The sequence below is a fragment of the Triturus cristatus genome, chromosome 2_1 (assembly GCF_964204655.1).
Source record: "Triturus cristatus chromosome 2_1, aTriCri1.1, whole genome shotgun sequence".
In the NCBI taxonomy this organism is placed as follows: Eukaryota; Metazoa; Chordata; class Amphibia; order Caudata; family Salamandridae; genus Triturus; species Triturus cristatus.
Window position 1 is genome coordinate 168790914 of NC_140581.1, and position 12640 is coordinate 168803553.

General features: G+C 51.7%; 1 protein-coding gene across 2 annotated transcripts in view; it reads left to right on the top strand.

Moving 5' to 3' along the window:
* LOC146863900 (urea transporter 2-like) overlaps window positions 1–12421 on the top strand; it is a 176208-nt gene extending 163787 nt beyond the window's left edge. For both annotated transcript variants that reach the window (XM_085629122.1, XM_085629131.1), the window contains one exon: window positions 11736–12421. In XM_085629122.1, the coding sequence (XP_085485248.1) occupies window positions 11736–11921 (186 nt within the window). In that variant the 3' untranslated portion in view covers window positions 11922–12421. The remainder of the gene's footprint in view (window positions 1–11735) is intronic.
* The last annotated feature ends 219 nt before the right edge of the window (window positions 12422–12640 follow it).

The following is a 12640-nucleotide window of genomic DNA, read 5'->3' on the forward strand; positions in this document are numbered from 1 at the left end:
TAGATTCACATGAGGAGCGTATCGCAGAGGCAGAACGGAGGATCTCTGACCGCGAGGACTCTGCCGCATCCCAGGCTGCGCAGCTCACGAGAATGGATAACGTGCTGAAGGTCATAGCGGCAAAGAACGAGGAGTTAGAAGCTCGCAGTCGCCGAAACAACATCCGTTTAGTTGGTGTGCCGGAGTCCACCAATACCGGACGCATAGAGGACTACGTCGAAAAGATACTTCTGGCCACGGTAGGAGGTGAGACGCTGTCGCGCCAGTTTATTGTTGAGAGGGCGCATCGCTCCCTGGGACCGCGGCCTAAGCCTGGCGCCCCGCCTCGGCCCATAATTGCCCGCCTGCTGAATTATCGCGACCGGGATGCGGCTCTACGGGTTGCACGCACGAACAAAACGATGTCATGTGATGGGGTCAGCTTCACGATATACCCGGACTTCACTCCTGTCGTGCAGGAACAGAGGCGTAAATTTCTCGAGGTCAAGCGGAAGCTGCGTGCTCAGCAAATCGATTATGCACTTTTGTACCCGGCAAAATTGAGAATCACGCACCAAGCCAAACAACATTTCTTCACCACCCCGCAACAAGTGGATGATTTTCTTAAGTCTCTTAAGAAAGTGCGGAACAGGGATCTGGACCGGGACGCAGAGGACTGTGTGCCTGACGCCTAGTGGTTGCCCCTGACATTTGTTATTTCTTGCACGGCCGGCGGCTGGGGGCGGAGGTGGCGGCACCGTGGCACTTCGGATGGAGCCATGGCACCGGCTGATGCCTCTATACAAGGAACTGCTATGGCCGGCTTTGGGACGGTGGTGGTAATGTATTCCAGGCACCTCTCCCCCCCCCCCCTCGTTTCTCTCCCCTGCTGATGGGATGGGACGGGGCTTGGGGAGTGGATACGGGTGCCCTCTTGATGTACCCCATAGGGAATAACCCGATGACTGTTTTGACTCTTTTGCTCACGTTGAGCATGTTGCGGGGAGTTCTGGGAGGGGGGTGGGGTTGGGATGCTGGCAAGTTGGGGACGTTCAGTGGGTGGGGGGTGGGGACGGGGCCTTCCTGAGGTTTTCTGCCCCTTGTGGGCGCTGGGGTTTCTTTGCGATAGCAACATATTGCTTGTTGACCGTCCAGGAGCATATACCTGGGATATGGATAGTGGTTGTTGTTGCTGCCCTGAGGACCACTGGACGGGGAATGGGTCTACTTGCGATTTGTTCATTGGCGAGACTTGGGTCAAGGTGGGGCATTATACTGTGGCGACTCTGTACCCCCCTTAGTGCTATGACTCCCATATGGGGGTTGCCCTCCCGATTGGGTAGATGGGGAATGCTGGTGATGGAGGGCTGTTCTGGGAGGGACTCGTGGGTTGGAGGCGGGGGGGGGGTATTGTTTTGCAATGTTCTTGTTATGTTTAGCACTGTGTATCTCATAGTCCTCTTACAATGGGATTGTACACGTTTGCATACTGAGGTCATACGTAGCAGGATCCTCCTAACACTTGGGATGCAGGCGCACGCCAGCGTGCTAGTGGGTGGGCCCGGCAGAAAGGTAGTAGATTATGGAGCACGACGTCGCAATAGTCAGGAGGCAGGATTGAGTTTCCGCATGAACACACCTGCTGTTTGCGGGAGGGGGAATATACTGTTTGTAAGGGATTCCTTTTGCTACAGGCATGGTTAAACCAGACACTGACTTACACGTATTAACTTGGAATGTACGGGGTTTGGGGGACCCCAGAAAAAAGAGGCAGATATTATCCTACTTAGATCGACATAATGTCCACATAGCCTTCCTACAAGAGACGCATACACGACCGCAGGCTTCGCATACCTTTGCTTGTCGATGGGCGGCTTGCACTTTGTTTTCGTCCTATTCCTCCTACTCTAGGGGTACAGCAATCCTGGTGAAACGTGGGGTGCCCTGGATCATGGAGGGGAAGTATAGCGATGATCGCGGGAGACACTGCATTCTGTGGGGGAGACTGGGGGGGGTGGCAGCTGCCCTGATTTGCTGTTATGGACCTAATGTGGATGATCCACAATATTTCGTGGACCTAAATGCGATCATTATGGGTTTGGGCCCTCGGAGCCTTATCTGGGGGGGGGACTGCAATCTCACTCTGGATCCAAATACGGACAGGTTGCATCCGGCCCCGCACCACTTCACCAAGGCGCGCACATTGTTCTCTGACATATTAGCTGACCATGCACTGATAGACACATGGAGAAGCCTTCATCCTGATGTTCGTGAGGGCACACATTTCACGGCGCATGCCGGATCCTGGGCCAGACTGGATTATGTTTTCATCTCGCCCCACTTCTATGCGGCTCTCACTAACTCGGAGCATCTCCCTAGAACCTTGTCGGACCATTCGCCAGTCCGCGTCACACTAAGAGCGGCTGACTTGGCCCCCCCGGTGACGGCTTGGCGTATGCAACCGCGAATGCTGCTTGATGCGGTATTTCAAGAAGAACTACGAGAAGAATGTCTCGATTTTTTTAAACGTAATAAAGACTCGGTACAGGCAGTGGAAACTATATGGGAGGCGTTTAAAGTGACCCTCCGGGGCATATGCATCGCGAAAGGTTCTGGTGTGCTAAAAAGCATACTATCATGCTTGCATACGCTGGAAACGGAGCTTAAGACACTAGAAAGGTCGCTGACCGACATGCCAGATGACTCTACGCTTGCGCTTCTCCGCGAAAAACTGACGGACTACTCGACTGAGGCCCAGAGGGAACTGAAGTTTAGGGGGAAACATTGGGTCGCCAGGCGTTATGGAGAGGGTGAGCGGCCTGGGAAAGCTCTTGCGGCGACGATCCGATTGATGCGGCCTCCAACCACCATTTTCGAAATCAGGGAAGCTGAGGGGAGAGTCTATAACGACACTAAGAACATACTTAATGCGTTTGTGGGGCATTATCATCAGCTATACAGGTCAACGCGCACGGGGGCGTTGCAGCTGCAGGAGTATCTGGAGGACGTCTCCCTGGGGTGGCTTAGTGATGCCCAGAGGGAGTTTCTGAGCACCCCCTTTACGTTGGATGAGGTGCGGGAGGCCATCATGCGCATGCGGTCGGGCAAGGCGACTGGTCTAGACGGCATACCAATCGAATTCTATAAGACCTACATTGACTTTATGGCTCCAGTCTTGCGCGAGGTATACGAGGACGCCCTTGAGGCGGGCCGCCTCCCCCCATCGATGCGCATGGCCCTCATTACGTCCTTGCTTAAACCGGGGAAACCCGCGACTGATTGTGACTCCTATAGACCCCTCTCGCTGCTTAATTGTGACGTGAAAATATTGGCCAAATTAATCGCTACTCGTATTAATCTGCTCCTTCCCAACCTGGTTCTGCCCGACCAGGCAGGTTTCGTGCCCGGCAGGGCTACTTCCCATAACCTACGCACCTTCTTCTCGATCCTTAATTCCGTGCACGAGGACCTCCCCATGGCAGCTGTATTCTTAGACGCCTCAAAGGCTTTTGACTCCCTGGAATGGGATTATGTCTTTAACATACTGGAGCGTATGGGGTTCCCACTCATATTCATTTCGTGGATACGACTTTTGTATACGTCGCCAAGGGCCAAGGTATTGGTCAATGGTACGCTTTCTGAGGCATTCCCCATCTCAAGGGGAACTCGACAGGGTTGCCCCTTATCGCCCCTTCTATTCGCTATTGCTATGGAGCCCCTTGCAGCGAAACTTAGGCAACACCACAAGGACAAGGCTTTGAGATGCTTTCAGAGGCAGATCCTGATTTCTATGTACGCGGATGACATCACGCTGTATATAAGAGACCCCAGCACTAATCTCAACCCGATTCTTAGGGAATTCATCCGCTTTGGTAAATTGTCAGGCATTCTTATTAATTGGAATAAATCGCGGATCTTCCCTCTTACTGCAGCTACTGAGCGTTTCGAGCTTGATTACCCCCTTGCCTGGAGTGAGGGAGACTTTAAATACCTGGGTATTCATATTGAGAAGAGCAGGGATGAGTTGATGAGAGCAAACTATGGGACGACGATGAATCGTATCTCTGACTACGTTACTAGATGGATAACGCTGCCCCTCTCGATGGCGGGTCGAGCGTCACTGGTAAAAATGGTGATACTACCACAGCTGCTTTATCTCTTTTTAAATATACCCTTTTATCCGGGCAGTTTTTTCTTCCGGAGCCTTCGTACTGAGCTCCTCCGACTAGTTTGGGGAGGGAAGTCGCCCAGAATCAAGTGGGAGGTCCTTACTCGGCCATATATCCAGGGCGGGTTTGGGATACCTGATTTCGAGCTCTATTTTCAAGCAGCACAGGCCCATTACGCCTACTTTTGGACTCATCAGCCGAGATATATGCCCCAACTTGCTGCGGAGCATTGGCTATCACACCCGATACCCATAGAGGGTGCGTTATATAGCTCGCTGAAGGGGACGGAAGCGCAGGCAGCGACGGTGGCGAGCACTGTGCTGGCCTGGAATAAAATCACTGCTAAACTGCAGGCCCCTGTGCTCTATGCGCCGCTTCTGCCCCTTAGTTATCATCCTAGTATGCCACTGTTGCAGGAAGGGGGGTTCCGAAGATGGGCTGGCTCTCTCAATGTTAGGACCTGGGGAGACCTATACCATAATGGTGCTTTCCGCACGCTGGAGCATTTGTGTGGCGACACCCGCCCTTCTCCTCTAGAGGTGTTTTTCTACATCAGACTTCGGCAGGGGATTAAGGCATTAACACCTGATTTCCCGAATGAGCCCCTTGCTGTAGCTCCCCTACAGCGCATTCTATTTGACGAGGCCCCCACCAGGTTGGTCTCTAGGATCTATAACTCGGTACACAACCTGGTCACTGCCCCGCAGCTAGCGGTGCGGGACAAGTGGGACCGGGAGCTGCCGGCTCCCCTAACGGACAAACAGTGGGAGTTCTGCTTGCAGCAGACAGATCGCATCTCTGCGAGTAGTCGCCTCAGAATAATTCATTATAAATATATCCACAGAGTGTACTACACCCCAGCTCGGCTTTATAGATATCGCCTCCGTGATGATGACAGATGTGATAGATGTCGCGCCCCTATGGCGGATTTTCTACATTTGGCGTGGGAATGTCATGCAGTGAATCAATACTGGAGGGAGGTCTTTGAGGCTCTATCCATAATGATTAATACACAGGTTGTGCCCTCGCCTGTTCTCGCGCTCCTGGGGTATGTACTGCCAATACAAGCTGCACACCGTAAATTTGTGGCACTCGCCTGCCTGCTTGCAAAGCGGAGGGTTGCATGTCGATGGGGCAGAGGAAGGGCCCCCAAGTTTAAGGACTGGCTGCAGGACCTCACTTACTGTCAGGAACAAATTGCTACGTACTCTGAACTCCTACCACCTACATCAAGACCTGCTGATATATGGGCTCCTCTGCAATGTTACCTATTGCGGGCGGGAAATGCTGATGTACCTGTATCGCCTGACTAAGTACCTTCTATGCAATGCAACGCCGGGAGGGGGGAATGGCCTTGGTAAATATGAGGATGTGTAACTGTGGAGCTACTTTCCTTGCTGTGCCCTATGTCCCTGTTACCTGCCTTTTCCTACACCCTAATTACTCTGTACGTCTCTCATATGCGCAATGAAACCAATGTATACTATGTGCAAGGTGCTATATGTTCCTATGTTGAAAATGGAAAAAATAAAGTTTAAAAAAAAAAGGTTATATATCATATACCTGTAAGTTAAAAGCTACGAGTGGACTGCAGCACTGATTGTGCCACCCATTGTAGCCTTTTAAATCTGTCTCAGTACTGCCATTGCAGTGCCTGTGTGGGGCCAGGTCGCTCCCCTCCTGCCGCACAGCTCCACCTGTGTGCCAGCGCCTTTCCCCAGCTGCCTGCTCCCAAACGTGAGTTCGATCCTGCTGTCCCCCTAACTGTTTGTTGACTGTGCCCCGTTGTTAATTTCACTGTCTCTCTGTTTTTTGGCTTCTGTACTGTTGCGTCCTCGTTTGTAGTTCTGTATTCTGCTTTGTTGTGCCCTCGTTTTGCCCCACGCCCAGCTCGTTCCCCCCTCCCCCCCTTTTCTCATCTGTATCCCTCGCTCCTTCCCGCCGCTGCTCCCCTGCGGCCCCGCCCCCTTGCCGTCCATTCGCCGCCCCACTCCCACCTCCCAGCTGCTCCTCCCTCCCTCACCGCCTTAAATGGCGGCTGCCGCCCGTCTGCGCCTGGACCGCGCCCAGCGCCAGACCCCCTGGACCCCACGAACACCACAACGCCAGACTCCAATACAAAGCCAGTACTCTCCACGCACTCAACGCCGGCCGAGACCACAGCTGCTTCCAGGCCGCCCCGAAAAACACCCACGGACAATTCTCTTGCCGCACCTGCAGCTTCACCTGCGACAGAGTCACCAAACCACCAAGGACCGGTCCCAACCACCTCCGCTGCATACTTCTAAACACACGCTCCGCACGCAAACACGCCGTCGAGCTCTAGGACCTGCTCGACACCTCCGCCCCAGACGTTGCCTTCCTGACCGAGACCTGGTGGGAGGAATCCTTGACCCCCGACATCACCATAGCCATCCGCACCAACGGAATCGGAGGAGGAATAGCCATCGTCTACTAGTCCACCCTCAAGGTCTCCACCCACTCAGACGACACCCTCAGCACCGCCGAACACCTGCACTTCCGGATCCACACCGACCCCAACACCACCCTCCGAGGGACCGTTGTCTACAGACCCCCAGGACCCCGGGCACAGTTCAGCGACTCCATCGCTGACCTCGCCAGCATGCACGCCATCGCCTCCACGGACTACATCCTCCTCGGGGACCTGAACTTCCACCTCGAGAACAACAACGAAGCCAACTCCGCCACCCTGATCGACAACCTCACCAACCTCAGCCTCAAACAACTCGTCACCGCTCCCACCCATGCTGTCAGACACACGCTCAACCCCATCTTCTCCACCTGCGCCCACGTCTCCTTCGACCACACCACCGAAGTCCACTGGACTGACCACCGCTGCATCCACTTCACCTACAAGAAACCCACCACGCACCACCGCACCCAACAGCTACCCCGCCGCTGCTGGAGTAGAGTCACCGAAGACCAGCTGACCACCACCCTCGCCCAGAACCCATCCACTGACGACACCGACCCAGACGCCGCCGCCCGCAACCTCAGACAATGACTCAACGACTGCGCCAACACCCTCGCCCCGCTCAAAAAACCCTCCAACAGCCGCACCAGCAAGAAAGCCACCTGGTTCACCGAAGAGCTCCAGACCTCAAAACGAGTCTGCTGGAAACTGGAGAAGAAATGGCTCCACGAACAGACACCGGACAGCCACGCAGCCCACAAGGACGCCACCCGCAGATATCACCACCTCATCAGATTAGCCAAGAGAACAGCCTTCAAAACCCACCTGGACAACAACGCACACGACAGCAAAGAGCTCTTCAGCATCGTGAAGGAACTCTCCAACCCTAGCGGCAACGACATTCCGCCCTCACAAGAACTGTGCGACTCGCTGGCTGCCTTCTTCCACCGCAAGATCGCTGACATCTACGAAAGCTTCAACACCACGACCGCCCCGACAACACCGAAGCCCACCGGCCCTACGAACACCACCCGCATCAACGGCCTGACCTCTTGGATCAACGTCAACGACGACGAGACATGCAAGGTCATGAACTCCATCCACTCAGGATCACCGTCAGACCCCTGCCCACACCACATATTCAACAAAGCAGACGCAACCATCGCACCCCAACTACAGAAGGTTATCAACACCTCCTTCGAGACAGCTACATTCCTGGAAATCTGGAAGCACGCTGAAATCAACGCCCTTCTCAAGAAGCCCAAGGCGGACCCCGAGGACCTCAAGAACTTCCGGCCCATCTCCCTATTCCCATTCCCGGCGAAGGTCATCGAGAAAGTCATCAACACGCAACTGTCCAGCTACCTCGAGGACAACAACGTCCTAGACCCGTCCCAGTCCGGATTCAGAAGAAACCACAGCAGCGACACGGCCCTCATCACTGCCACAGACGACATCTGGCTCCAACTAGACAACGGCGAAACATCAGCCCTCATCCTCCTGGACATGTCAGACGCCTTTGACACGGTCTGCCACCGCAACCTAAAAACACGCTTTCAAGAAGCCGAAATCCAAGAGAAGGCCCTGGACTGGACCACGTCTTTCCTCTCCGGCAGAACCCAGAGCGTCCACCTCCCACCCTTCCGATCCGAAGCCACCGACATCATCTGCGGTGTACCCCAAGGATCATCCCTCAGCCCGACGCTGTTCAACGTCTAGATGGCCCCCCTCGCACACGTCACCCGCCAGCACGACCTCAACATCATCTCCTATGCTGACGACACCCAGCTCATCCTCTCCCTCACCAAGGACCCGCACACCGCCAAAACCAATCTCCACGAGGGAATGAAGGCCGTCGCCGAATGGATGAGGAACAGCCGACTAAAACTGAACTCGGACAAGACGGAGGTCCTCATCCTCAGACCCACCCCCTCAGCCTGGGACAACTCCTGGTGGCCGACCACGCTGGGAACAGCACCAACACCCACCAACCACGCACGCAACCTAGGAATCATCCTCGACTCCTCCCTCTCCATGTCGAAGCAGGTCAATGCCATCTCCTCCTCCTGCTACAACACCCACGCATGCTCCGCAGGATATACAAGTGGATCCCTACCAAAACAAGAAGAATGGTGACACAGGCCCTCGTCAGCAGCAGGCTGGACTATGGCAACGCACTCTATGCAAGAATCCCGGCCAAACACCACTGACAACAGGCAACGCATCCAAAACACCTCCGCCCGACTGATCCTCAACGTCCCTCGCCGCAGCCACATCACCCCCCACCTGAGATACCTATACTGGCTCCCCATCAACAAGAGGATCACCTTCAAGCTCCTCACCCACGCACACAAAGTACTCCACAACACCGGACCAGCCTACCTCAACAGCAGAATCAGTTTCTACACCCCCACCCACCAGCTCCTCTCTGCCAGCCTCGCCCTCGCCGCTGTCCCCCGCATCCAACGAACGACCTCCGGCGGCAGATCCTTCTCCTTCCTCGCCGCCAAAACCTGGAACACCCTCCCTACCCACCTTCGACAGACCCAAGACCTGCTCACCTTCAGAAGACTCCTCAAGACCTGGCTCTTCGAGCAGTAGCAGCACCCCCTCCCTCAGCGCCTTGAGACCATCACGGGTAGGTAGTGCGCTCTACAAGTACAATGATTGATTGATTGATTGATTGATTGTGCAGTTTACTGTCACTTCGACTTGGCATTTAAAACAACTTGCCAAACCCTAAACTCCCCTTCAATGACATATTTCACCTGTAAGGTAGGCCCTAGGTAGCCCTAAGGAGAGTGTGCAATGTAGAAGGTAGGACAGGTACGGTTATGTTTTGCATGTCTTGGTAGTGACAAATGGCTGAATTCATTTTTCACTACTGTGAGGCCTACTCCCCTCATAGGTTAACACTGGGAATTCCTTAACATTTTTAAGCTGTAATTCCTGATCAGAGATGAGTAGCTTTTTCATGTTTCAAATGTTTGGAAGGGTATTGATAAATCCTCCTTACTGGTGAAGTTGGATTCAACTTTACTGTTTTATAAATGCCACTTTTAGAAAGTTGACATTTCTCTGTGCTTACTGCTCTGTGCGCCTTTCAGCCAGTCTGCAATACGTCTGGACTGAGTGACAGCTACATTTTGTGCATTCCCTCTAGACCACCAAAACACAGAAGGCTAGGTGTGTCCGAGTACCTATCTGCATTCTGTTGGCCCTGCCTGGGCAGGATGGAAGTGAGGGGTAAACATTTCACCTGAATAGGCTGTGTCCTGTTTCCACACAAAGGACTGAATACACCCCACAGATAGCTTGGCAGACAGAACTGTATTGAAAGGGATCTTTGTGCACTTCAGAGTTGCTTTGAAGTCACCCCCACATCAAAGGCACTTTTCCATAGAAGTACTGGGTCTCTGACCCGCTAAAATCAGACACTTACAGATCTGGAACTGAAGCTCTGCCAAAGGAACTGCTGTGTTGCTTGAAGGGCTTAACTGGACTGGTGATCGAGAAGGCCTGCTTTTCTGTTTGTCGCCTTGCTGCCTGCTGCTCTCTGACTCTGCTGAAGGAGAGCTAGACTCTGCCTTCTCCCAAGTGTTCTCCAAGGGCTTGCTGGCTTGCCTCTTTTGTCCCTGAGACTTCAGAAGAACAGAAGATTTCCAAATAATCACCTACAGCTCCTGGGCCCATCTTCAACTCATTCCTGGCCCCAAAGAGGTGCCTCTGCAGTCCTGTGACTTTGGTTGTGGTTTTTGGACTCTTGAAATCAAGCTCTGGAACTGCTCCACTTGCTGGAAGGATCAGCAAAAGCCACTGCAACATATTCTCACCGCACAACAAGCATTAGCACCTGCAACCATGCGGCCCTGTCCGCGACACCTGGCCGACTCTTCGTGCCCACAGCATCATTACTCGTGACGCTCTACTTGCTCCCGGCGACCGTTACTCCTGCCAATGGGACTCTTAGCTCAACTTGAGAAGGTAAAACTTCAGCAGAATCTGTTTGGAACAGTATCCGATCAGAAGCTCCATCGCAGTCGGCCTTCACTTTGGACCTTTTAGTTCCATTGACTTCTAAGCACTGTTCTTGGTTTATACCTTAAAAATTCATAACTCCAGTTCTACTTATTGGATTTTTGTCATTTTGGTCTTATGTTATACATAAAACTATAATCTATATTTTTAACCCTGTGTGAGTATTTTGTATTGCGGTGTATTCATTGTGTTACACTGTGGGGCTAATTACGATGTTCGGTGAACTTAAGCCCAACACAGTCTCGGTCCTGGGACCGACTGACAGACCTCTGGTCGGCAGTCCCGACCGCCTAATTAGGATGAGACTGAATACTTTTTGGTCAAATTCCTACATTTCCCTATGTGAGCAAGCATTACGGCCTTAAACCAACCGTAATACATGGTCCCATTGGGAAATGGGGGGTGCTGTTCAACCCTGCTCCCCAAGGTGCCTGCCACGGGACGCATAGATCAACAGGAGGGCACCTATGGTGCCCCCGTAGCCCCCAACCAGAGGCCACACACACGGGGGCCCTGTTGGAGTCCCCCAAAAATGCTTTCCGACATGGTTTACATGTCTGACAGGCCAGTATGGAAACCATTCCGGAAACCATTGCATCGTAATCCCAAGGGCAGAGAGGCCCACCCTTTAGAACAACGGCCGATTCTGACTGGCCGATGGTCTACTTGAGCCTGTTGGAATCCACCCGGAATGACCGGCCAAGTTCAATTTCGACCGGCTGATACATAACCAGGCGGTCTGAATTGAAACCGATGATAGGGCTTGAACAGCCTCTGACCGCTTTCCGACCTCCATCGTAATCACCCGTGTATGTGTGTGTGTGTGTGTAATACTTTACACATTGCCTCTTTAAATGAGTCTTACTGTTCTGTGCCAAGCTACAAGAGCATGAGCCCAGGCTATCTTTTAGTGTGGACTTAGCTTTCCCAGACTAGAGTAGTGATTCCTCTCTGGCCTGGGTGCATACCTAAGCCATCCAGAAATTCCAGTTCTTACACACATAAATTAGCGTTTACTTTAAATTTCGAATTTGTAGGTGGATTTATTTAACATTATTGGTAACTACTCATAGGAGTTGCTTCATAAATAATTTTTCTTTTTTTTTTTCTTTTAGGTTGGTTTGCCTTGTTGCACCTGGCCATTCTGCCTGGCTGCAATTACCTTACTGTTACTTACTACAAACAACTCTGATATTTACAAGTTGCCCCTCAACAAAGTCTCTTACCCAGAAGCAAATCGGCATTATTACTTAATGATGAGGAAAAAAGAAAAGAAAGAGAAAGATATGAGCAACTTGTGAAAGTAAAACACCTTTGTGTTGTTATGGGGCAACTTTTGGATTGTGAATTATTGTGAAATTAACATGAGCGCTTAAAGTGTCTTATTCATCGGCAATAACTTATTTCATCATTACGCTTGGTGCTATATATTTCTGCATTTTAAAATGATCAATAGTTATTCTTCCTACCATTAACCATTGGCTTCAGTGATGTTCAACAATTTCAAAGCTATATGAACAGTCAGTCTCTGACTCTGGCACTTAATTGGCTTTTCTGCACTTGCCTATGATGTATAATATGGCCTCACTTTGCCTTTTCCAGGCACATCTTGTTTTAACAGCCTTAAGAGTAATTGATGTTTCTAAAAAACCACCCTCTTTCCACTTGTTTAGATGGTTTTTAAAATCCTTTCCCCAAATAATTGCTCTTTGGCCTTGATTGAAGGAGATCAATGTAAGAAATGTGCTGTGGTCTTCTTCCATTATTATGGCTCCTTAAATAACAATCATTGAAAATGCAATTGGTCTCATATTTGTTTGAGTTAAAGCTGTTAGCATTGTAAATGGCAATGTCTTTTACCTATATGTTATGGAATGTATATATGTGGTGTGAAGTGGAATCATGTGTGTTGAATTGGATTAGTTGTGTAATTGTGTGGCATGGAATTGTGTGGTGTGACGTGGATTGGAATTGTGTAGTGGAATTATGTGGTATGGTGTGCTGGGGAATTATATGCATA